Source organism: Apodemus sylvaticus (assembly GCF_947179515.1).
Source record: "Apodemus sylvaticus chromosome 5 unlocalized genomic scaffold, mApoSyl1.1 SUPER_5_unloc_1, whole genome shotgun sequence".
In the NCBI taxonomy this organism is placed as follows: domain Eukaryota; kingdom Metazoa; phylum Chordata; class Mammalia; order Rodentia; family Muridae; genus Apodemus; species Apodemus sylvaticus.
This window is the reverse complement of record NW_026262993.1, coordinates 430291-457768: the sequence shown is the minus strand read 5'-3', so window position 1 is coordinate 457768 and position 27478 is coordinate 430291. Positions and strand designations below refer to the sequence as shown.

Here is a 27478-nt window from a genome sequence, read left to right as displayed (position 1 = left end):
TTATACCTACCATTATTATATCTATATAAAGTTTTCCATGATAATCTTCAATTCTAACATGCTTTTCTACATTTTTCTACAATTTCATCAGAAATATTTTCTATGTAAATTTTCAATTCTATCATAAAATGTTTCTATTCCATCAATTAATTTGGAAATGTTTTACATGTCTAACACTTTACTCTTTCATTTTCCATGAAAATTGTCAATTTTAATGTGTTTATCTGAAATATTTTCCATGTAAGTCTTTAATTTTATCACAAAGTGTTTTTACTTCCCTTTTCAATAAAAAAAAGAAAAATGCAAATCGACCCATTCTTATCCCCTTGTACAAAGCTCAAGTCCAAGTAGATCAAGGACCTCCATATAAAACCAGATACACTGAAGCTTATAGAGGAGAAAGTGGGGAAGAACCTTGAACACATAGGCACAGGGGAAATTTTCCTAAATAGGACACCAATGGCTTATGCTCTAAGAATATGAATCAACAAGTGGAACCTCATAAAACTGAAAAGCTTCTATAAGGCAAAGGTCAGTAGGACAAAATGACAAGGAAGTGATTAGGAAAAGATCTTTACCAATCCTACATCTGATAGAGGACTAATATACAATATATACAAAAAACTCAAGAAGTTAGACTCCAGAGGGTCAAATAACCCTGTTAAAAAGTGGAGTACAGAGTTAAACAGGAAATTTTCAACTGAGGAAACTCAAATCGCTCTGAAGCACCTAAAGAAATTTTCAGCATACTTAGTTATCAGGGAAATGCAAATCAATACAATCCTGAGATTCCACCTGACACCAGTCAGAATGGCTAAGATGAAAAACTCAGGAAACAGCAGATGTTGAAGAGGATGTGGTAAAAGAGAAACAGTTCTCCATTGCTGGTGAGATTGCAAGCTGGTAAAACCACTCTGGAAATCAGTTTGGCATTTCCTCAGAAAATTGGACATAGTACTACCTGAGGACCCAGCTATACCACTCCTGGGCTTATACCCAGAAGATGCTCCAACATGTAATAAGGACACATGCTCCACTATGTTCATAGCAGTCCTATTTATAATAGCCAGAAGCTGGAAAGAACCCAGATGTGCCTCAACAGAAGAATGCATACAGAAATTATGGTATATATACACAATGGAGTACTGTTCAGCTATTTAAAAAATTAATTCATGAAATTCTTAGGCAAATGGATGGAACTAGAAAGTGTCATCCTAAGTGAGTAACCCAATCACAAAAGAATACATATGATATGCACTCACTGGTAAGTGGATATTAGCCCAAAACCTTCAAATAAACAAGTTACAATTCACAGACCACAGGAAGCTCAAGAAGAAGGAAGATCAAAGTGGGGGTGCTTTGGTTCCTCGGAGTAAGGGAGCAAAATATTCACTGGAACAACTATGAAGAAAAAGTGTGGAGCAGAAAGTGAAGGAAAGGCCACCCAGAGACTGTCCTACCTATAGATTCATCCTATAAAGTCACCAAACCAGAAAGCTACTATAGATTACAAGAAGTATCGAAAGGAACCTGTTATGGTTGTCTTTTGGAGGGGCCCTGCCAGAGCCTTACAGATATAGAGGCGGATACTAGCAACCAACCATTGAACACACAATGGAGGAGTTGGAGGGCAGACTGGAAGATTTGGGGGGGGGGGTTGCACCCCCATTGGAAGAACTACTGTGTGCTACAAAGGGCAGAGCTGGAGAAGTGACCCAAGCCCTTGGAGGAGCCCAGAAGATCATGAATTGGATCCCAGATATTGAACCACTGGAGTTTGAGTTTTGCTTTTGATTGTGATGTGCCCTGATATTTTTCCCTCTTGAAGGAAGAAAGTATTTTAGTGGAGCCCACAGTTAAGAGACTTTGAATTTTTAAAAGACTTTGAATTTTAAAAGATATTGGGCATTTTTAAGGGATTGAACTTTTAATATGTAAAGACTATGGGACTTTTGAAGTTATTTAGATCTTGGGGATGAATAAGAAAGTATAGGTTGAGGCTTAATAGTAATGTGTTTATGTGTCAAGTTGACAAGGGGTCAATTGTACTGGATGGTTTTATGTGTCAACTTGACACAGGCTGGAGTTATAATAGAGAATGAAGCTTTAGTTGGGGAAGTGTCTCCATGAGATCCATCTGTGGGGCATTTTCTCAATTAGTGATCAAGTGGGGAGGGTCCCTTGTGGCTGGCACCACCTCTGGGCTGGTATTCTTGGGTTCTAGAAGAGAGCAGGCTGACCAAGCCATGGGAAGCAAGCCAGTAAGAAACATCCATCCATGGCCTTTGCATCAGCTCCTGCTTCCTGACCTGCTTGAGTTCCAGTCCTGACTTGCTTTAGTGATGAAGAGCAGCATGGAAGTGTAAGCTAAATAAACCCTTTCCTCCCCAACTTGCTTCTTGGTCATGATGTTTGTACAGGAATAGAAACCCTGACTAAGACAACAAGTAAAATAAATTCTTCTCTAAGTGTCAACATAAAAAAATCTTTGAAAAATCTATCCTCTATCTACCTATCTACCTATCTACCTATCTACCTACCTATCTATCTATCTATCTATCTATCTATCTATCTATCTATCTATCTATCTATCTCTATCTTTATTTATCTTTGTGTGTACAGGTTTGTGTGTCTGCTCTTGTGTACAAAATTTATGTGTGTATTTATGTGGAGGTTAACAAGATGAGTTTTTATTTTACAAGCTCTAAAGTATTATAATTTCAATGGACAGTAAATATGAAAGTTGTTGAATGGTGTGGATGCATTTTTATTGATATATTAAAATCTAAAATTTGAAAATGTACAACTTGTGACAATTATAACTGGGACCATACCAAGGACTCAAGAGCCACACAGCTTCCAATATAACACAAAAATCACTAGAAAGATATATTTGTTAAAAAGAATATCTGGGCATCATATCAGGCACCAACTGTTTTTTTTAAATAGGTAATTTTCAGTATTGGTAGGAAAGAAATACACTGTGAAAGAATTTTATTAGTGTTCATCAGTAGAAATGGACAGAGTGTAGGGTAAAATAATGCCAGGATTGCGATCATTGCCCCCAAACTTAGCATTCTTTCATGTGTATAAAATTTATCATAAAGAGTGGCAAAGTTGTTCAACAAATCAAAGAACACAAAGCTGTTTACAAGCAACAGGATTGTGTGAAGAGCTTTGTGTTCAGGAGACTTGGAGGAGAGGCTTGAGTTGCCGAGATGCTGGGCTCTCTTGCGGTACTTGTAGAGGAGGGTCACCATGTAGAGGTTGGTCCATACCATGATGGCCAGAAAGAGCAGGTCACTTGTTATGAAAATACTCAGAAATAATCTTGGGTTTGGGTACTTGGGTGGAAGACTTACACAGTAAACATGAGAATAACCATAATCAATATCAGTGTAATTAGTTTTGCTATCATGGTCTTAATGAGGTGTGTGTATATGACTATGTTGACAAGCCAGGAAAACAGGAAGGAGCAAAAAGTCCACTTACAGAGTCTAGGATTAAGCCATGCCCACTTAGAATTACTGGGAGTGATGGTCATGGCTTGTAATGTGCTTAGGATAGAAGTGGTAGAGATGGACATAGACCTGGTGACTCTGTAGACATACTCAACTGCCTTACAGCTAGAATCATCCAGAAAATTGGGCACTCCAAAGGATGATGTGATATATGGTATAATAGAGAATATGATTGTCAATATATTAACTATCATCAGGTACATGAAAATGGGATCAATGGGTCTGTTAAAGCAAGCTTTGACCAAGAATTTGTACACATACAGCATGAAGAGCAATGAGTTCCCTATGACACCTACACAGAACTCAGATAAGAAGAAAACCCCTAAGAGGATGTTGCTTGGAAACAACATCCCAGTCAGGCCTTCAGAGAAAATGAATCAGATTGATGTATAAAGCTAGTTACATACTGAGGTTTGTGGGAAAATATACTAACAGACACATCAGGAGGAGAGAAGTTTAGAAAAATGTCCAACTCCCTAGTATTTCAGGTCCAGATGCTATACTTCTGGGAACTGCCTTTCAGGGAGTCTCAAGAGCCTCAAAAGATAGAAAGTATTGAAGCAGGTGGGCTCAAAGCAAAAATCTTCTGAGTGCTATTATATTAAGAAGCAGCATGCTAATGACCTGGAAGGCAAACTTGCATGTTTTAAAGAGCTTTTATTCACTAGTCACAGCATATAATTTTTTAAAGAATTATTTTTGTCTTTTATGTATACGAGTGCACTGTAGCTATCTTCAGACACACCAGAATAGGGCATCAGTTCCCATTACAGATGGTTGTGAGCCACCAAGTGGTTACTGGGGATTGAACTCAGGACCTCTGAAAGAACATCTAGTGCTCTTAATTGCTGAGCCATCTCTCTAGCCCACACTATATATTTTTAAAGTCCCATTTGAAAGTTCTAATCTTTCCCAAGTAGACAGTAACATACATATCTGAACACTTTTAGAGAGTCATACTCTTAAACACTTCCAAGGTATTTATTTTTGATTTCACAATAGGGATGAGAGATGGTTCTGTGGTTAAGAGCACCAGCTGCTCTTCCAGAGAACCCAGAGCAGAGTCCAGCACTCACGTGGAAGCTAACAACTGTGAGCACATTTCCAGGGGATCTGGAGCCTTCCTCCTGCCTCTGTGGCACCAACGTGCACACACTGCACAAACATATTTCAATGTTAAAAACAATTCTCAATGAAAGATTTTTTTCACTTGGGATTTGTTTCTGAGCCCAACCTTTGGGTTATTCTGGGGTCCCAATCCCTGTGTAGAGCTTCTATTATTAAGAACACAGAGACAAGTTGCTACTATGAAAGGCCCAGTGTTGAGCACATTCTTGGAGAAATTTTTTTCTATCACTCTTTTATTATTTGTAGGGAAATTAACAGAATTGCAGATCATTGTGTTATGTGGAATAAAGCAGTCTCACACAGATAAGCATGACACATATGTGGAATCTGGAGGAGAAATTCACAAACCCAATGGGGAGACTTAGCCATGTGTGAGAAATGGAAGTGGTAGAGTGATACAGCAGGGAATTATGGGCAAATGTCATAAAAGTCATGCTTGTGCATGTAATCACATTCATAATACAATGTACAGATAGGATGTGTACCTGTCAATAGACCTCATAAAGATTCAATGAATCAACAACAACAACAACAACAACAATAACAACAACAACAGCAAACCCGAAATTGGACTAAATACACTAAATGTATACTGTTTTCTTTTATTATTTTAAATATGTCATAAATCATGACCAAAACATTGCATTTCAGTTACCTAATAGTATGTCCATAATTTAACAAAAACACAAACATATCAGAGGTAATTGATGGGTAAAGTGTAAACACTAATGAGCTTGTAGCTCCAGTGTTCAAAGGAACATTACAGATGTACTTTACTACACTGCATATGCCAAACGAGATTTAACTCTAATGAAAGTGGAGGTAGTTTAGGTGGAAACACAAGGACAAAGGACATGGGGAGATGTCTTCAACAGACGCAAATATAAATAAATAAGTAAATAAATGTAGCAAAACAGTGAAAATATTATGAACTAAAGACAAGGATTGGTAAGAAACACAAGAAAGGTACAATTTAGTTACTTAGAAAGAAAAATAGAAAAAAAGTAATCTGAAGAAAAAATTCCAAAATCTAAGACAGGACAGACTGGGGAAGAGAATCAGTGTGAAACTTTCTCTGGCTCTGAGTTCTGAGCACTGGGAGCCCTTCAGGGCAGTGTGAATCCCACTGATAGGATGTGTCTCAGAAAGCCTGGCTAGAAGGAGACACAGCTAAATCAAGGACAGGATGACAGGACTCTTCCTCCCAGTGGACCTGGACCATCTTGTCACCCATGGGGGTCAATGAACTTGTTTACTGCACATTACTTAGATCTACCCAGAGGAAAACATCTCTCTCCCAGATAACTTTAACATGTAAGAGTGTAAAATCTATTTCTGAAGCTGTGTGTTTTCCCAAGATGAACCATATCAAAAAGTAAACTGGAGGAGTGAGGAAGTCATTAAAAGTTTTAAGACAGTGGTGAGACTTATCACAGCTGTTAAAAACAAAAGCTGACCTCCAAGCAAGGCCACAAGGAATGCTCTAACTGTTCAGCTGGAGACCACTGTGCCTTCCTCTCTAAAGGTTTTAAGGTTCCATAGAGGATACAATACTGTGCTTGGAGTTTTATTTTGGTCATATAGTACATGGATTAGTCATGGCTGTATTACATCTGTGCTCAAAAAAATAGAGTTTGACTCTAAGATTGTTCAGTTTTGTGAAACACACACTAATCACTAGCCAGCCAATGCTGCAGTGAGATGGGGATGAGAAGGGAATTAGAGAAGGCAGTAGGAAGTATACAAACACAATGATGATATATATGACAGAAAGTCAGGAAAAAAAACACTCTTCCAAGTATTTATGCTTATACCCACAGGCAAGTCTCAGTCCAGCCCAGATCACAGAAATTTATCAGAGGTCCATGTTTAATACAGAGATTCACAAGTGTTCAAAGTGCTTAGAATAACTGACCATTAAGTCTGGATCCTAAACATAACATCTATTATATCTTCTTCAAGACCCAGAAACACTGGGAGGAGGGGGCAAAGATTGTAAGGTCCAAAAGAACAATGTCATAAAATTCTGTCTCCTGGTTATGACATGGCTGTGACAACCATGAACCATAGTGGTGTTCAACTACTCAAGACCTGAATACAAAAAAAAAAAAAAAAAAAAAAAAAGACAGCAAAAGAGAAGGAGTGGCTGGGTGTAGTGGGTCGCTTTATTCCCAGTATTTGAGAGGCAGAGGCAGAGGCAGGGGCAGAGACAGAGACAGGGACAGGGGCAGGCAGGGGCAGGGGTGGGACAGGGACAGAAGCAGAGAGCTCTCTAAGTTCAAAGTCATACTGTTCTATAACAGCAAGTTGAAGGCCAGCCAATGCTGCAGTGAGACTCTGATTCAGGGGGAAAAAGGGGGGAATAAAAATGGGGTCAATGGGGATGAGAAGGGAATTAGAGAAGGCAGTAGGAAGTATACAAACACAATGATGATATATATGACAGAAATTCAGGAAAAAAAAAAAACAAAATTACAGCTGGGTGGTGGTGACTCACACCTTTAATCCCAAGCCTTTTTTTTTTTTGAGTCATATTTTCTCTGTGGAGTCCTGGATGTCAAGCCTTGACCTCACTCTATACCAGGATGGACTCCAACTCACTTCCTGCCTCTCTGCCTCTTCCTCCTAAGTGCTGGAGTTCAAGTTGTATGCCATCACACCTGGCTGCATCATTAAATTATTAATTTATTATTTCTCAAAATAGGTTTTGAACAAAGAAAAGACACATTCTCAAACAATGTCAGAAAAGGTCCACTCCGGCAGATATGGTGGAGACCACTCTGTTCTCACACCCATTTTTCCTTGAGTAATCACCTTGGTGAGCTTTGAGCACCTCGCACAGGTGCCTTCTCCAAGTAACCACACCTTATCAGGGACAGTCTTTTGCTTTTATGGCAAGGACAGCTTTGATTCTCAGCAGGATCCCAAACTCTATCCTGGTTTATATAGATCTCTGCTGACGTTCAGGGATCACAGAAATGCTTTTCTGGGTTAGGGAGTGGGTATAGGACACTGGGGACTAGGTGAGGATGTCTTGAACCTGGTGCACCACAGCTCCATACAATCCTCCACTCCTTTGACTGTGGTTCCATTTTTACCTCTTCCCCTTGGGTTTCCAGGTGCTCCCTGCTGCACACCAAGTGGGGAAAGATGGAGAGGAGCCGAGTTCTGGGGTCCGAGTCTTTTTTACACATCAGGAAGGAAAGGGTGAAAGTCTGTAATAAATGTTGGGGTCAGGTTAGGGGATGGAAAGTGGAGGCAATGTGTGTGGGGTTGGGGATGTCCATGTTACAGCTTTCAGAAAACAGCTCTCTTAGAACATAGTCAGCAAAACAGCTTGCGCTCTTTATTAGGGGTGAACAAGGACTTTATAATCCTTGGAAAGTGGGAAGGGGTCCTTTTTAGGGTGGAGTTTCATTGGCTGAGATTGCAGGTTCTGTGGATTCCTCATTTTCATGGAGAGGCTTTCCAGGAGGTTGAACTTGTAATTTTGCCAAGGATTATATGACATTCCTTAGGAAGAGTGTAGGGGTTGGGATTCCCTGTAAGGTAGAGAAGAGGAAGCCCTGCAGGGAAAGGGAGTCCTCCGCTTTGTGCTGAGCTCAGGGGAGCTATCTGGACAGGTTAGCTTCAACCTTAACTAGCAACACTCGATCTGTTGCAAATGCAGCCCTTAAAGCTGCACATGAAGGTCATATGAACCCACGTCTCTACCTCATCTATCCTGCCTCTCCCCAGGCCACTGGGAGAGCCTTCACCACCAGCAACTCCACCTTGTTCCCGGTGACATTAGCACTCTTTGCAATTCCTTCCAAAGAGAATGTTCGTGTTCATCCATTTACCTGCATCTTTAAAAAAATTCACTCATCAGTGTGTGAAGAACTAATTAGATTCTATTTCCTAGCTTTTGTGAATAGAGTGTATTGTTAAAATTGCATTAATTTCCCTCCAATCTTGAATCTTTCTCAGTTGTATAAAACCAGTAACTAGTGACAAAGTTATTCACTTGTTAAAAGAATCCAGCAACAGCCTGCTGGGTGTGGCTTATGTCCAGTAGACAGCTGGAGGAGAGGCCTGAGAGAGACTTCTCATCAGTATTTTAAGAGATAATCCTCATGGTGGGACAAGTGGCTCAGCAGTTAAAAGCACTTGTTGCTTGTGCATTGGATATGATTCACTACTTAGCACTCACAATATCTTGTTCACAATCATCTGTAATTCAAGTTACAGGAGGACCTTGTGCCCTCTTCTGGCTTCTGTAGGTACAGCACACAAGTGGTAAAGGTAAACTGCTAATACAAGTAATGTCTAAAAATGGATATGCTTCCATTTTTAGACAAAACCAATCTTCCTGGTTTCACAATAAGCATGAGAACGTCCATGACCAGCACCAGTGGAGTTGTTTTTGGGTCTGTGTGTTTATGTGCACATTCATGCATGGGCATGGGGGAGCCAGAAATCAATTCTTGGAATCTTTCCTCAAAACCCTGATTTTTAAAAACCTAACATTTGGCCTTCCGGTTTCTGTCTCTGGCTCGGGACCATCCTCTGCCACAGTGCACCATATCCAAGTAGTGAAGGGAGGTACCTGATCACCCAGGAGTGTGGAGAGACCAGATAGCACAGGCAGAACATCCCCTGCTGCTCAGAGTAAACAGCTGGAAACCCTGAGGTCACAAGAACCTAGGAGCAGTCTGGAACAGGAGTCTTCTGATTTCCCTCCACAACCAGAACTGATCAAGGGCCACAGAGCTACATACAAAAATACCACCACAAGAGAGCTGTTCTTCCAGGAGTACCTACATACCTGTGCACACAGAGAACAGGTCTCCCAGGAGCACAGAAAAAGAAGCTTTCAGAGCAGATAAGCCGCAGTAAGAGACAGCAACACCAGCTAACACCAGAGATAACCAGATGGCAAAACACAAATGCAAGTATATTACCAACAGAAACCAAGGCAGCATGGTACCATGTGAACCAAGTTCTCCAAAAACAGCAAGTTCTGGATACCCTAAAACACCAGAAAAGCAAGATCTGGATTTAAAATCACACCTCATGATGCTGATAGAGAACTTCAAGAAAGACATAAATAACTCCCTTAAAGAAATACAGGAGAGGGCTGGAGAGGTGGCTCAGTGGTTAAGAGCATGCACTGCTCTTCTGAAGGTCCTGAGTTCAAATCCCAGCAGCCATAGACTTCCCACCAGAGACAATGAAAGCTAGAAGATCCTTGGCAGATCTCATACAGACCCTAAGAGCCAACCCAGACTACTATACCCAGCAAAACTCTCAATCACCATAGATGGAGAAACCAAGATATTCCAAGATAAAACCAAATTTACACAATATCTTTCCAGAAATCCAGCCCTACAAACACTAATAAATGGAAAACTCCAATACAAGGAGGGAAACTACACCCTAAAAAAAAGCAAGAAAGTAATCTTCTTTCAACTAACCCAAAAGAAGAAAATCATACAAACATAAAAATAATATCAAAAATAACAAGAAACAACTATCACTATTCCTTAGTATCTTTTAACATCAATAGACTCAATTCCACAATAAAAAGATATAAACTAACAGACAGGATACATGAAGAGGACCCAACATTTTGCTGCATACAGGAATGGTGCATGTCACCTCAGTGACAAAGACACTCACTACCTCAAAGTACAAGGCTAGAAAACAATTTTCCAAGCAAATGGTCCCAGAAAACAAGCTGTAGTAGCCATTCAAGTATTGTATAGAATGGACTTTCAACTAAAAGTCACCAAAAAAAGGAAGGACACTTCATACACATCAAAGAAAAAAATCTATCAAGAACAAGTCTCAATTCTGAACATCTATGCTCCAAATGCAAGGGCACCCACATTTATAAAAGAAATGTTACCAAAGCTCAAAGCACACATTGCACCTCTCCCAATAATTGTGGGTGATTTCAACACACAGCTCTCATCAATGGACAGATTAGGGAAACATAAACTAAAGAGAGACACAGTGAAACTGCTAAAAAGTAAAGTAGTAAAAGTAGTTATGGACCAAATGGATTTAACGGATATGTATAGAACATTTCATTCTAAATCAAAAGAATATAACTTTTTCTCAGCACCTCATGGTACCTTCTCCAAAATTGACCATATAATTGGTAACAAAACAGGCCTAAACAGATAAAAGAAGATTGAAATAATCCCATGCCCCTTATCAGATCACTACAGATTAAGGGTGGTCTTCAATAGCAAAAAAATTAATAATAATAATAATAATAATAATAATAATAATAATAAAAACAGAGAGTCCACGAACACATAGAAGCTGAACAATACTTTACTCAATTATACCTTGGTCAAGGAAGAAATAAGGAAAAAAATCAAAAACTTTATAGAATTTAATGAAAATTAAGGCACAACATACCCAAAATTATGGGACACAATGAAAGCTAAGAGGAAAACTCATAGCTCCGAGAGCCTCCAAAAAGAAACTAGAGAGAGCATACACAAGCATCCCAACAGCACACATGAAATCTCTATCACAGAAAGAAGCTAATACACCCAAGAAGAGTAGGAGACAGGAAATCATCAAACGCAGGGCTGAAATCAACCAAGTAGAAACAAAAAGAACTAGACAAAGAATCAACAAATCCAGCAGCTGGTTCTTTGAGAGAATCAACAAGATAGATGAACCCTTAGCCAGACTAACCAGAGAGCACAGAGACAGTATACAAATTTACAAAATTAGAAATGAAAAGAGAGACAAAACAACTGAAACTGAGGAATTTAAAAAAAAATCATCAGAACCTACCACAAAAGCCTATACTCAATCCAACTGGAAAATCTGGATGAAATGGACAATTTTCTAGACAGATACCAAATACCAAAGTTAAATCAAGATCAGATACACCATCTAAATAGTCTCATTAACCCTAAAGAAATAGGAACAGTCATTGAAAGTCTCTCAACAAAAAAGAGCACAGGACCAGAATGTTTTAGTGCAGAATTCTATCAGACCTTCAAAGAAGACCTAACACCAATATTCTTCAAACTATTCCACAAATAGAAACAGAAGGAACACTACCCATCTCATCTCTACCCATCTATCACAATTCCACTTATACCAAAACCACACAAAGATCCAACACAGAAAGAGAACTTCAGACCAATTGCCCTTATGAATATTGATGTAAAAATCAAGAACACATCAAAATGATCATTCACCACAATCAAGTAGGCTTTATCCCAGGGATGCAGAGATGGTTCAATACAAGGAAATCCATCAATGTAATTCACTATGTAAACAAACTCAACAACAACAACAACAAAACCACATGGTCATTTCATTAGATGGCTGAAAAGCATTTGACAAAATTCAGCATCGTTTCATGTTAAAACTCTTGGAAAGATCAGGAATTCAAGGCCCATATCTAAACATAGTAAAAGCAATATACAGTAAGCCAGTAGCCAACATCAAACTAAATGAAGAGAAACTTGAAGCAATCCCACTGAAATTAGGTACTAGACAAGGCTGTCCTCTCTCTTAATATCTTTTCAATATAGTACTTGAAATTCGAGCCAGAGCAATTAGATAACAAAAGGTGGTCAAATGATACAAATTGGAAAGGAAGGAGTCAAAATATCACTACTTGCAGATTATATGATAGTATACTTAAGCAACCCAAAAATTCCACCAGAGAAATCCTACAGCTGATAAACAACTTCAGCAAAGTGTCCAGATATAAAATTAACTTAAACAAATCAGTAGCCTTCTTATATTCAAAGGATAAACAAGCGGAGAAAGAAATGAGGGAAATGACAACCTTCACAATAATCACAAACAATATAAAATATCTTCCTGTTACTCTAACCAAACAAGTGAAAGATCTGTATGATAAGAACTTAAAGTCTCTGAAGGAAGGAATCAAAGGAGACCTCAGAAGATGGAAAGAACTCCCATGCTCATGGATTGGCAGGATTAATATAGTAAAAATGGCCATCTTGCCAAAAGCAATCTACAGATTCAATGCAATCCCCAGCAAAATTCCAACTCAATTATGCATAGAGTTAGAAAAAGCAATTCTCATATTCCTTGGGATTAACAAAAAGCACATGAGAGCAAAAACTATTCTCAACAATAAAAGAACTTCTGGGGGAATCAGTATCCCAGACCTCAAGCAGTACTAAGAGCAATAGTGTTAAAAACTGCATGGTATTGGTACAGTGACTGGAAGGTAGGTCAATGGAATAGAACTGAAGACCCAGAAATGAACCCACACACCTATGGACATTTGATCTTTGACAAAGGAACTAAAAGCTTCGAGTAAAAAAGATAACCTTTCAACAAATGGTGCTGGTTCAACCAGTGGTCAGCACGTAAAAGAATGCAAATCAATCCAGTCTTATCTCCTTGTATAAAACTCAAGTACAAGTGGATCAAGGATCTCCACATAAAACCAGACACACTGAAAATAATAGAAAAGAAACTGGGGAAGAGCCTTGAACACATAGGCACAGAGGAAATTTTCCTAAACAGAACACCAATAGCTTATGCTCTAAGATCAAGATTAACAAATGGGACCTCATAAAATTACAAAATTTCTTTTTTTTTAATTTATTTTTTTCAAAATTTCTATAAGGCAAAGGACATTGTAAATATGACAAAACAGCAAACAAGAAACTGGAAAAGACATTTACCAACCCTACATCTGACAGAGGGCTAATATTCAATATATACAAGGAACTCAAGAAATTAGACTCCAGAGAACCAAATAACCATATTAGAAATGGGGTACAGAGCTAAACAAAGAATTTTCAACTGAGGATTATCAAATGGCTGAAAATCACCTAAAGAAAAGTTCAACATCCTTAGTCATCATGGAAATGCAAATAAAACAACCCTGAGATTACACCTCACACCAGTCAGAATCCATAAGATCAAAAACTCAGGAAACAGCAGGTGCTGGCGAGGATGTGGAGAAAAAGGAACACTCCTCCACTCCTGGTGGGATTGCAAGCTGGTACAACCACACTGGAAATCAGTTTGGTGGTTTCTTCAAAAGTAGGTCATCATACTACTGGAGGACCCTGCTATACAACTCCTGGGCATGTACCTAGAGGATTCTCCAGCCTGTAATAAGGACACATGCTCCACTATGTTCATAGCAACCTTATTTATAATAGCCAGAAGCTAGAAACAGCCCAGATGTCCCTCAACAGAGGAGTGGATACAGAAAATGTGGTATATTTACACAACGTAATACTACTCCGCTATTAAAAACAATTAATTTATGAAATTCTTAGGCAAATGTGTGCAACTGGAAAATATCATTCTGAGTGAGGTAACCCAATCACAAAAGAACACACATGGTATGCACTCACTGATAAGTGGATATTAACCCAGAATCTTGGAATATCCAAGACACAACTCACAGACAAAATGAATCTCAAAAATATGGAAGAACAAAGTATGGATACTCTGGTCCTTCTTAGAAGGGGAAACAAAATACCTACAGGAGGAGATACAGTGTGAAGCAGAGTCTGAGGGAAAGACCATCCAGAGACTGCCCCACCTAGAGATCCACCCCATATACAGTTACAAATCCCAGACACTATTGTGGATGCCAACAAGTACTTGCTGACCAGAGCCTGATATAGCTGTCACCTGGGAGGCTCTGCTAGTGCATGACAAATACAGAGGAGGACACTCTCATCCAGCCATTGACCTGAGCACAGGGTCCCCAATGGAAGAGCTAGAGAAAGGACCCAAGGAGCTGAATGGGTTTGCAGCACCATAGGAGGAATAATAATGTGTGCTACCCAGTACTCCCAGAGCTCCCAGGAACTAAACCATCAACCAAAGGGTACACATGGAGGGACCCGTGGCTTCATAGGCATCAGAGGATGACCTTGTTGGGCATCAAAGGGAGGAGAGGCCCTTGGTCCTGAGAAGGCTGGATGCAGCAGTGTAGGGTAATACCAGGACAGGGAAGCAGGCTAGGTTAATTGGTGAAGAGGGGGAGGGGGGATTGCTTAGAGGATTCTCTGGGAAGAACCAGGAAATGGGACAAATTTTGACATGTAAATAAAGAATATATCTAATAAAAATATAAAAATAATCGAAAACTAAAAATAAACAAATTTAAAAGGGAGAGTAAAAATAATAATATTTATACATATTTTTTATTTATTCCATTTGTCATCTCAAATGATATCTCATTTCCAGGTTACCCCTCACAAACTTCCCATCCCACAACCTCCCTCCGCTTCTTCAGTTTTGCTTCTATGAGGCTGCTCCCCTACGCACTCTCCCTCTCCAGCCATACACTGCCAGCATCCCCTAAACTGGAGCATCAAACCTCCACAGAACCAAGGCTGCTCCTCACATTGATGTCAGACAAGAACTTTCTCTGCTACCTATGTCTCTGGAACCATGGATCCCTCCCTGTACACTCCTTGGTTGGTGGTCTAATCCCTGGGAGCACAGGGTGGTCCGGCCAGCTGATATTGTTCTTTCTATGGGATTGCAATCCCCCCTCAGCTCCTCTGGTCCTTCTGCTAGCTCCCCCACCAGGGTCCCTGAGCTCAGCCTGATGTTGGCTCCAAGCATCCTAATCTGTATTGGTTAGTTTCTGGCTAAACCTCTCAAGGAACAGCCGTACCAGATTCCTGTCAGCAAGTGCCTCCTGGCAATGGCAACAGTATAAAGTTTGGTGTCTGCAGAGAGGACGATGTCCAGGTGGGGCAGTCCTCAGATGGCCCATACCTCAGTCTCTGCTCCATTTGTCCCTGTTCTTCCTTTGGATGCCAACATTTCTGGGTTAAAACCTTTGAGATGGGTGTGTGGCCCTATCCCACCACAGGGGGTCATGCCTGTCTACTGGAGGTGGTCTCTAAATGTTCTATCTACCCTTCTTTGCTAAAATCATCCCTGTTGAGTCCTGGGAGCCTCTCATTTCTGTGATGTCTGGAACCCCCCAGTGGCTATCCCCAGTTCCTCATCACCCCCTCCCTTGACCTCCTGAGATCAACCTGGTTCCCCCCTCAATGCAGGACTGAAATATACACACCCTGGTCTTCCTTTCTCCTAATCTCCACATGGTCTGTGTGTTGTATCATGGGCATTGTGAGTTTTGGGGCTAGTATCTACTTATCAGTAAGTGCATACTATGTGTGTTCTTTTGTGACTGGGTTACCTCACTCAGGATGATATTTTCTAGTTCCATCCACTTGCCTGTGATAAATATGAAAATTCCAACTCAATTCTTCATATTTATTTATTTTTAAAATAACATTTTATGGTCGGTGTGGTGGGAGCCCATACCTTTAATTCAAGAACCTTAATCCACCTTTACACTTGGATGGCAGAGGCAGGTGGATTCTGTGAGTTCCGGGCCAGCCTGGTCTACACAATAATTTCCAAGACAGTCACAGGTACATAATGAAACCCTACTTAAAACCTTCCCACCCCAAAAGAAGCCAACCAAAAATGAAAACAAAAAACAACCAAACCAAACCACCACAACAACAACCACAACCACCACCACCACAACAACAACAAAAAAACCCAAAAAACAAAATCAAAACTATCAAAAACCATTTTATTTATTTTTGGAAAACAGTATACAATGTATTGAAAATGTCCACTTCCCATTCCAACTCTGTCCAACTTCTGTCAGCATCCCCCAACACATCTCTTTTTTAACTTCATGTGCTTTCTTATAACTCATTTCACCTCTTCAGTGTGGTCATATGCTCATGGGTCTGAAGCCATTCCCTGGGGCTTGAGCAGTCTGCTGGGGGCCAGAGGTCTAAAGAAAATGACTCTCCTCTCATAGTAGCCATCAACTGCCAATGTACAACTGGGTCTTCAGGAGCCTCTCTCTCATCCCTGCTTGGTTTGAAACATCATCATCATCATCATCATCATCATCACTATTATCATCATTATCATAATAATAATAATAATAATAATAATAACATAATCATCATTATTTTGGTTTATTGAGACAGGGTTTCTCTACATAGCCTTTTTTCATACATTTTGATTATTTTTTTCCTTTCTACCAACTCCTCCAAGATTCTTCCTACATTCCTACCCACTGACTGTGATGCATACTTGCTCTTGCTCTCACTCTCTTTCTGTATCTGTCTCTGTCTATCTCTGTCTCTGTCTCTCTCTCTCTCTCTCTCTCTCTCTCTCTCTCTCTCTCTCTCTCTCTCTCTCTCTCTCTCCAAAACAAAAACAAAGAACCAGAAACAAACTTGGCTGCTGTGAGCCCGCACATGGGTTCTGGGAACTGAACCTGCATCCTCTGAAGAGAGAAGGTGCTCTTAAAGAATGAGCCATCTATTGAGCCCCTTGGAACTCTTTTCTTTTTTTGTGGAGGAAAGGGTTTATTTGGCTAACACTTCCACGTCACTGTTGATCATCGAAGAAAGTCAGGACAGGAACTCAAGAGGGGCTGGAACCTGGAGGCAGAAGCTGATACAGAGGCCATGGAATATTTGCTACACGTGGCTTGCTCAGAGTGCTTTCTCCCAGAACTCAGGACCACCAGTCCAGGGATGGTTCTACTCACAATGTGATGGGCCCTTCCCCATCACTCACTAAATAATAAAATGCCTTAAAACTGGATCTTATAGAGATATTTTCTCTTGTTATTATTGAAAAAGGAAGTAACATTTTATGATAAAATTAAATATTTACATGGAAAACATTTCTGACAAAATTGAAAAAATACAAAGAAAAACAAGTTAAAATTGACGATTTTTATGGAAAATTAAAGAGTAAAATGATAGACATAAAGAACACCGCTAAATTGATTGTAAAAGGAGGTAGAAACATTTTATTATAGAATTGAAGATTTACATGGAAAATATTTCTGATAAAATTGTAGAAAAATATAGAACATGTTAAAATTGAAGATTATTATGGAAAACTACACAGATAAAATGGAAGCCATAAAAATATTTCTAAGTTGATTGAACGAGGAATTAAAAACATTTTCTGATAAAACTGAAGATGTACATGGAAAATATCTCTGATTAAATTCAAGAAATATGTATAAAAACACGTTAAAATTAGCTACTTTATACAGATAAAACTGTAGGCACAAAATATTTCTAAGTCGATTGAAAGTGGTATTATAAATATTTTCTGATAAAATTGAAGATTTGCATGGAAAATATTTCTGATAAAATTGAAGAAATATATAGAAACACATGTTATCCTCACACTCTTCTATACCTATAATCCTTAGGTTTGGTCTTCTCATTGTGTGCTGAATTTTCTGGATATTTTGGGTTACAAGATTTTTGCATTTTTGCATTTTCTTTGATTATAGAGTCAATGCTTTCTATGGTATCTTCAGCACCTTATATTCTCTCTTCTATCTCTTGTATTCTGTTATTGATGTTTGCATCTATGATTCCTGATTTCTTTCCAAGGCTTTATATATCCAGAGTTGTCTCCCTTTGTGATTTCTTCATTTTTTCCTACTTTCATTTTTAGATACTGGATGATTTTGTTTAGTTCCTTCACTTATTTGTCTGTGTTTTCCTGTCATTCTTAAAGGGATTTTTGTGTTTCCACTTTAAGGGCTTCTACCTGTTGACCCATGTTCTCCTGTATTTCTTTAAGGGAGTTATTTAAGTCCTTCTTGAAGTCCTCTATCAGCATCATGAGATATGATTTTAAATCTAACTCTTGCTTTTCTGGTGTTTTGGGGTATCCAGCACTTGCTGTGGTGGGAGAACTGGGAGACCAACTCTCTTCTGGCAGGGTCTGTATACAGAAGACTGTGGAGCCACCTGGCTCCCTGCTGCAAATGGTGAATAGAAGACTCCTGTTCCAGTAACTCCACTGATTGTATGCCCTGGAATGCTCCTAACTGTTCCCCTCCAGAGAGAAGGTGGAAATCTCACCTCTGTGCTCAGAAGTGAAAGCACTGCTGGGAGAACCCTCTATCCTGGTGGGCCCTGCCCTAAAGATGGTGAAGCTCCATGACTCCCTGCTGCAAATGGTGGCTGGAAGAGAACTCTTTTTTTTTATTTTATTTTATTTATTGAAAAGGGATGTCAAGGGAAATGAAAACACTTTATGATAAAATTAAAGATTTACATGGAAAATGTTTCAGATAAACATGTTAAAATTGATAATTTTCATGGAAAAATTAAAGAGTAAAGTAGTAGACATATAAAACAATTCTAAATTAATTGAAATATGGGATAGAAACATACCAAGGTATCATTTAGTAGAATATTGTTCAGTTTCCACGTGTATGTGGGCTTTCTGTTGTTTTTGTTGCTATTGAAGACCACTTTTACTCCATAGTGATCTGATAGGAGGCATGGGATTAGTTCGATCTTCTTATATTTGTTGAAGTCTGTCTTGTGACCAATTATATGGTCGATTTTGGAGAAGGTACCATGTGGTGCTGAGAAAAAGGTATATTCTTTTACTTTAGGATAGAATGTTCTATATATATCTGTTAAATCTAATTCGTCCAAAGCTTCAATTAGTTTCATTGTGTCCCTGTTCAGTTTCTGTTTTCCTGATCAGTCCATTAAGGAAAGTGCAGTGTTGAAGTCACCCACAATTATTGTGTTACGTGCAATGTGTGCTTTAAGCTTTAGTAAAGTTTTTTTTATGAATGAGGGTGCCCTTGCATTTGGAGCATAGATGTTCAGGACTGAGAGTTCTTGTATTTTTCCTTTGACCAGCAAGAAGTGTCCCTCAGAGTCTCTTTTGATGACTTTGGGTTGAAAGTCAATTTTATCTGATATTAGAATGGCTACTCCAGCTTGTTTCCTGAGACCATTTGCTTATAAAATTGTCTTCCAGCCTTTTACTCTAAGGTAGTATTTGTCTTTGACCCTGAGGTGTGTTTCCTGTATGCAGCAAAATGTAGGGTCCTGTTTATGTATCCAGTCTGTTAGTCTGTCTTTTTATTGGGGCATTGAGTCCATTGATGTTAAGAGATATTAAGGAATAGTGATTGTTACGTCCTGTCATTTTGATGTTAGTTTGAATTCTTCCTTTCCAATTTGTATCCCTTTGACCTCCTTATGTTGTCTAATTGCTCTATCTAGAACATCAAGCACTATATTAAAAAGATATGGAGAGAGGGGACAGCCTTGTCTAGTCCCTGATTTTAGTGGGATGACTTCAGGATTCTCTCCATTTAGTTTGATGTTGGCTACTGGATTGCTGTAGATTGCTTTTACTATGTTTAGGTATGGGCATTGAATTCCTGTTCTTTCTAATACTTTTGGCATGAAAGGATGCTGAATTTTGTCAAATGTTTTTTTCAGCATCTAATGAAATGACCATGTGTTTTTTTTTCTTTGAGTTTGTTTATGTAGTGGATTGCATTGTTGGATTTCCTTATATTGTACCATCCCTGCATCCCTGGGATGAAGCCATTTGATCATGGTGGATAATTTTTTTGATGTGTTCTTGGATTCAATTGGCAAGAATTTTATTGTTTATTTTTGCATCGATATTTATAAGGGAAATTGGCCTGCAGTTCTTCTTTGTCAGATCTTTGTGTGGATTTGGTATCAGTGTAATTGTGGCTTCATAGAACGTGTTGTGTAGTGTTCCTTCTGTTTCTATTTTGTGGAATAATTTGAAGAGTATTGGTGTTAGGTCTTCTTTGAAGGTCTGATAGAATTCTGCAAGAAAAATAATATGGTCCTATGCTTTTTTTGGTTGGAAGACTTTCTATGACCCCTTCTACTTCTTTAGAGGTTATGTAACTGTTTAGATGATCTATTTGATCCTGATTTAATTTTAGTATTTGGTATCTGTCTAGGAATTGTCCATTTCCTCCAGATTTTCCAGTTGTGTTGAGTAAAGGCTTTTGTAGTAGGATCTGATGATTTTTTGAATTTCCTCAGGTTTTATTGTTATATCCCCATTTTCATTTCTAATTCTGTTAATTTGGATACTGTCTCTGTGCCCTTTGGTTAGTCTGGCCTAGGGTTTATCTATCTTGTTCATTTTCTCAAAGAACCAGCTCCTGGTTTTGTTGATTCTTGTATGGTTCTCTGGGTTTCTACTTTATTGATTTCAGCCCTGAGTTTGATGATTTCCTGTCTCCTACACCTCTTGGTGAATTAGCTTCTTTTTATTCCAGGGCTTTCAGGTGTGCCATTAAGCTGCTAGTGTATGCTCCCTCCAGTTTCTTTTTGGAGGCACTGAGGGCTATGAGTTTCCTCTTAGCACTGCTTTCATTTTGTCCCAAAGATTTGAGTATGTTGTCCCTTCATTTTAATTAAATTCTAAGACTCTTTGATTTCTTTCTTTATTTCTTCCTTGACCAAGCTATCATTTGAGTATTTTTTCAGCTTCCATGTATATGCTGGCTTTTTGTTGCTATTGAAGACCACTCTTACTCCATAGTGATCTGAAAGGAGGTATGGAGTTAGTTCAATCTTCTTATATCTGTTGAGATCTGTCTTGTCACCAATTATATGGTCGATTTTGGAGAAGGAACCATGAGGTGATGAGAAAAAGGTATATTCTTTTGCTTTAGGATGAAATGTTCTATATATGTTAAATCCAATTGGTCCAAAGCTTCAATGAGTTTTACTGTGTCCCTGTTTAGTTTCTGTTTTCCTGATTGTCCCACTGAGGAGAGTAGAGTGTTGAAGTGAATTATTGTGTTAGGTACAATGTGTGCTTTGAGCTTTAGTAAAGTTTCTTTTATGAATGAGGGTGCCCTTGCATTTGGAGCACAGATATTCAGAATTGAGAGTTCTTCTTGGTGGATTTTTCATTTGACCAGCAAGATATCCCTTTTGATGACTTTAGATTGAAAGTCAATTTTGTCTGATATTAGAATGGCTACTCCAGATTGTTTCCTGAGATCATTTGCTTGTAAAATTGTTTTCCAGCTTTTTACTCTGAAGTAGTGTTTGTCTTTGACATTGAGGTGTGTTTCCTGTATGCAGTAAAATGTAGGGTCCTGTTTATGTATCCAGTCTATTAGTCTATGTCTTTTTATTGGGTAATTGACTTCATTGATGTTAATAAATATTAAAGAATAGCGAGTATTACTTCCTGTTATTTTTTATGTTATTTTTGTGTTTGAGTGGTTATCTTCTTTTGGGTTTGATGAAACAAGGCTTGCTTTTTCCAGGGTGTAATTTCCTTCCTTGTATTGGTGTTTTCCACCTATTATCCTTTGTAGGGCTGGGTTTGTGGAAAGATTTTGTGTAAATTTGGTTTTATTATGGAATATCTTGGTTTCTCCTTCAATGGTGATTGAGAGTTTTGGTAGGTATAGTAGTCTTGGCTGGCATTTGTGTTATCTTAGAGTCTGTGTGAGATCTGCCCAGGATCTTCTAGCTTTCATGGTCTCTGGTGACAAGTCTGGTGTAATTCTGATAGGTCTTCCTTTATATGGTACTTGGCCTCTTTCTCTTACTGCCTTTAATATTCTTTCTTTGTTTAGTACATTTGGGGTTTTGATTACTATGTGACAGGAGGTATTTCTGTTCTGGTCCAGTCTGTTTGGAGTTCTGTAGGCTTCTTATATGTTCATGGCCATCTCATTCTTTAGATTAGGGAAGCTGTTTTTCAGAATTTTGTTGAAGATATTTGCTGACCCTTTAAATTGTAAATCTTTACTCTCATCTATGCCTATAATCCTTAGGTTTGGTCTTCTCATTGTGTCCTAGATTTCCTGGATGCTTTGGGTTACAAGCTTGTTGCATTTTGCATTTTCTTTGACTGCTGAATCCATGGTTTCTATGGTATCCTCAGAATCTGAAATTTTTCTATCTCTTGTATTCTGTTGCTGATATTTGCATCTATGACCCCTGATTTCTTCCCAAGGTTTTCTATCTCCAAAATTGTCTCCCTTTGTGATTTCTTAGTTGCTTTTACTTCTGTTTTTAGATCCTGGATGACTTTACTCTGTTCTTTCTTTGTGTTTTCCTGTAATTCTTTAAGAGATTTTTGTGTTTCCTCTTTCATGACTTCTGCCTGTTGTCCCAAGTTCTCCTGTAGTTCTTTAAGTAATTGTTTGCATTTTGTCTTTATTGGCTTCTGTCTGTTGACCCATATTCTCCTGAATTTATTTAAATGATTTTTGTGTTTCCCTTGTAAGGGCTTATTCCATCTTTTGTTCCATTTTCTCCTGTATTTCTTTAACAGATTTATTTATGTCCTTCTTGTGTTCCTCTAACAGTATCATGACCAGTAATTTTAAATCCAAATCTTGTTTTTCTGGTGTGTTGGGGTACCCAGGACTTGCTGTTGTCAGAGAATTGGGTTTGGATGCTGCCATATTGCCTTGATTTCTGTTAGTAACATTCCTACATTTGCCTTTTGCCATCTGGTTATCTCTGGTGTTATTTGGTGCTGTTGTCACTGTCTGGTGCTTGAACTTCCTGTGAGCCTGTAAGGCTATTTCTGTTCCTCTGGATGACTGGGTTTCCCTTGGCACAGATTGCTGATGGGCTGCCCTACTCTTCGGTGCCATTGGAGCCCTGGTGTGCCTTGCCCCAAGCAATGTTATACTCAGGGTTGTCTCTGTGTACCTGGAGCTGCCTGTCCTGTCCATCTGGGAGCAAAGATAGCAGCAGAGAACCCCTCCAAGTGGTGATTACTCTGCAGAGCAATCAACCCATGTCAGGGCTGGCACAGAACTGAACTGCAGAGCTGCCCAGGCTTTGGGTGCAGGCAGAAGTCTGGTGGCCTGTTTTCCAAGTCATGTTAAACTTGGGATATCTCTATGTACCTAGAGCTGCCTGTCCTCTCTGTCTGGGAGTGAACATGGTGGCAGGAAGTCCCTCCAAGTGCTGACTGGGAGAACTCTTTCTTATATTTTTTTTATTTCCTATATTTGAATATTTTGCCTGAATGTATATATGTGTAGCTGGGCTAGTAGAGGTCAGAAGAGATGTCAATACCTTATTATTAGGGGATGGTGACATATGAGAAATCCTCATGCTAAATTTTTCTTAGTTAGTTAGTTAGTTAATGTTCTGATCTCAGCGTCTTTGTCAGTCATACCCTCAGAAAGCACTCCACCAATTATTCCTTCACTTCTCCACAGAGAAGAAGAAACTCCCATGGATCCCAAACCACTCTGGCACATCATCTTGCACAACTTCTGCTTCTGAGGTCTGACAAGCCAGTCCAGCTAAGGGAAGGGGATGGAAAGTCAGGCAAAAGAGTCAGAGAGAGCCCTGCCCCAATTGTTAGGGGAGCTCATGAAGACCAAGCTATGCATCTGCTACACATGTGACACAGGTCTAGATCTTGCACTTGCATGCTGCTCCTTTGGTGGTTCAGTCCCCATGGGCTCCACTTAGTTGACTCTGTTGGTCTTATGGTGGCCTTGACCTCTTCCATTCCCTCAATGCTGCCCCTCACTCTTCCACAAGACTCTTAAACTCAGTCTAATGTTTGTCTGTGAGTCTCTGCATCTGTTTCCATCAGCCATAGGATACAATGCTGGGATTTTTAAGTGTCTTGATCTTGTGAAGGTCACTATAGGTACTGTGAGTTTCTGCTTGCAACAGCAATGTCCTGTCCAGTAGTTCATGCTCACAGAGCTCTCCCTTGTTTTCCAGCCTTACATCCTTTATGAGCCCTCTTCCTTGTTCCCTCCCAAGACAAGATCTCCCATGGGTCCTGAGTATCATCAGTTAGTCTATGCTGACTGTCCTGGCAAAACCAGAAACCCTGCTGTCTTCAGATTCCTATATCTACAGCTACAAACACAAGCCCCTGTGGCTTGGTCTTTACCTGGGTGCTGGGGCTCACACTCAGGCTCTCCTGCTTGTGTAGAAACAACTGGAAGTTATCCTTTAAAATTCATGGCCTCTTTTTTCATTAATTGTTTCCACAATATAAAGAGTAGGAAGCATTTATGTATTTAGGAATACCTCCACACTTGCACACACACACACACACACACACACACACACACTAATTAAGGAAAAAAGAGGCCATGAAATTGAAAGAGTGCAAGAACAAGTACACAGCAGAGTCTGCAAGAAGGAAAAGGAAGAGGAAAATTATCTAACTATGCCATAATTTCAAAAATAAAAGAAATAACAAAAATAATAAAATAGTAAAAATAATTATTGATGACTCAAAGTCAGCTATGGTAAAAGGACAGCCATTGGATAACTACTATTCGTTACACATAAGAGTCCCACCCACAGCAATATTTCGGGTAGTTGGCAGTTAAGAAACAGAAATTTGTTCAATGTTTAAAAGGTGTTTCTTAGAACAGAAAACACCATAAAACACATAACCCAAGCTCCAAATGATATTTCAAAATTTTGATTAGAAGTATTTAAATAGAAAAAAACAGAAAAAATATTGTTGAAAATATTTAAATATGTTCATTTTGGACAAAGTGTCATAGTTTGAGTGAGTAATAAATGTTAAAATTATTAAAATTATGCACATGGAGTCCTATTCAAGAAAAATGTTAATTTCCTGAATTTTTCATAGTGTACAGAATGTCTGAATTATAGCTAATATCATTTCATGTATACAAGGTCCACATTCAAATTCTTTATTCCACAAAAAAAATCATTAAGACACTGGTTTAATAACGAGAAAGTGTGGTTTTCAGTTCAGGCATGGAGTGAACTTTGAAAACAGGTCATTCGCAGTACAGAAAATGAAGAAATGAATTGCAAAATAACTTTATTATTCTTCATGAGTAAAAAAGGGCAGATGGTTGGGTAGCATGCTGTAAAAATCGCATTAATCGACTCCAATCTTGGAATTTTTTCTTTTGTATAAAAGCCATAAAGGGTGATGGAGTTGTTCAACCAATAAATTAACACAAAGCAGCTCACCAGAGACAGGATGCTGTGAGTGGCCTTGCACTCAGGAGATGGCTGGGAGGAAAGGCTTGGGCTGTGGAGATGCTGAGCTCTCTTGTGGTGTCTGTAGAGGAAAATCACCATGTAGAGGCTGGCCCACATCATGATGGCCACAAAGAAGAGATCATGAATGATAATAATGGTATTAAATGAGCATGAATTGTGGTCCCCAAAGTACTTATTTTGACAGTAACCATCCAAATATCCAAGACCAGCATGAGTTTTATTGGTTTGGGCTATTACCAAGTCAACCATATACCCATAGATGACTCGGTTAATAAGCCAGGAACAAAGTAAGGAAGAAAGAATCCATGTGGAGAGTCTAGGCTTAAGCCAGGAGGCCCACTTAGAACTGCTGGGAGTGATGGTGATGACTTGGAATGTGCTTAGTACAGAGGTGGTGCAGATGGACAGACCCCGGCTGACTCTGAATGAAAACAAAACTGCCTTACAACCAACATCGTCCAGAAAATTGGGTACTCCAAAGGATAACATGATATTTTTAATCAATGTGGATATGATCATCAACATATTAACTATTGTAAGGTGCGTTAAAACTGAATCTATCAACTTTTTGACATGAGGCCTGAGGAAGAAACTGTATATATATAACATTAACAGTAATGAGTTCCCTATGACACCAAGACAAAGCTGGAATATGAGAAATATCTGGAAGATGGTGTTACTTGGAACCATGGTGTTAAAGTGGCTCAGGTTTGTTAGGTCTAGAGTACCAAATAAATGGACTGTATTTTAAAACAATTTTAAAATGGCGTTTGTAGAAAAATATACTGAATGACAGCTCAGGAGCAAAGAGAAGTGATGAAATGTCCAACTCTTTTCTTTCCTTTCTTCCTCCTCCTCCTCCTCTTCCTCTTCCTCCTCTTCCTCTTCCTCTTCCTCTTCCTTCTCTTTCTCTTTGCTTCTTCTTTTTCAAGTCAGGGATTCTCAGTGTTGCTCTGTATGGAACTTGCTCTGTAGACCAGGCTGGCCTTGAACTCACAAAGATCCATCTACCTCTACCTCCCAAGTGCTGGGATCTAAGTTGTGCACCACAACTGACTGAAGAAACATACAATTCCTTTCAAATGTTAGGTCTAGATACGACACTTTAGTAACTGCATTCCTAGAATTCTTCATCATCTTAGAAGTTAGAATTAGGTGTTGAGAGTAGTAAAGAGTCAAATCTATACAAACATCCTTAATTCTGTTATGTCAGGCAGAAGGATGAGTTCACCTATGTGAAAGTCAAATTTGCATGTTATGAGGGATTTAAAAATTATATATTCTATATGTATGAGTGTTTCACCTGCATGTCTGTGCATTATAATCATGCCTCTGAATCAGACCTTGAATCTCTGGAAGAGCAGCTACTGGTCTTTAACTGTTGAGCCATCCCTCCAGCTCCAATAAATTTCTATTCATGAGTCAATATTTTTCTTTAGCCTAAGTATTAGTGTCTGTATGTTTGCAACAACATTTGCTTCTAACACATATATAGTAATGTTTGTACTTAATCTTTGGTATTTGGGATGCACATACATTTCTATCAACTTAGTGATGACTGAAATCTATATTCTTAGATTTTCCTTGTGGGACTCTTTGCTTCTCACTCTATACTACATGCTGACTAGCAATGTTCTGAGGCATATCAATTCATTTTATCTATGTATTTTGCTCACAACTTAGAGCTGGGAACTCTAAGGCAGAACACAAAGGTTATAGTCTCATAATCAAACATAACTTGTTTAGGATTAAAGTAGATGTTCTAGATTTGAACTGATGGTTTTCAGATGATAATACAAATTAAAAATCAACATAATTCAGACACAAAATTATAATCTCATTAGGTTAGGATAGATGATAGAATACTATATTTAAATGGACAAAATTGATAGACTAGGTGTTAAGTGTATATCATACCATATAATTTACATAATTGTCATAGTTATGTTCAATTTATATCTGAGAGAAAGGATT

General features: G+C 38.8%; 1 protein-coding gene and 1 pseudogene across 1 annotated transcript; both read right to left on the bottom strand.

Annotated features, from left to right (window-relative positions):
• Positions 1 to 2921: 2921 nt before the first annotated feature.
• LOC127676044 (vomeronasal type-1 receptor 4-like) lies at positions 2922 to 3871 on the bottom strand (annotated as a pseudogene).
• A 21372-nt stretch (positions 3872 to 25243) lies between these two features.
• On the bottom strand, positions 25244 to 26194 carry LOC127676043 (vomeronasal type-1 receptor 2-like). Its single transcript, XM_052171969.1, has one exon. It carries the CDS (start codon positions 26192 to 26194, stop codon positions 25244 to 25246), a length of 951 nt encoding a protein of 316 aa, XP_052027929.1.
• Between the last annotated feature and the right edge of the window lie 1284 nt (positions 26195 to 27478).

Bases quoted from the DNA above. Each gene is read 5' to 3' on its own strand.
- LOC127676043 (XM_052171969.1), bottom strand. From the start codon at position 26,194: ATGGTTCCAAGTAACACCATCTTCCAGATATTTCTCATATTCCAGCTT.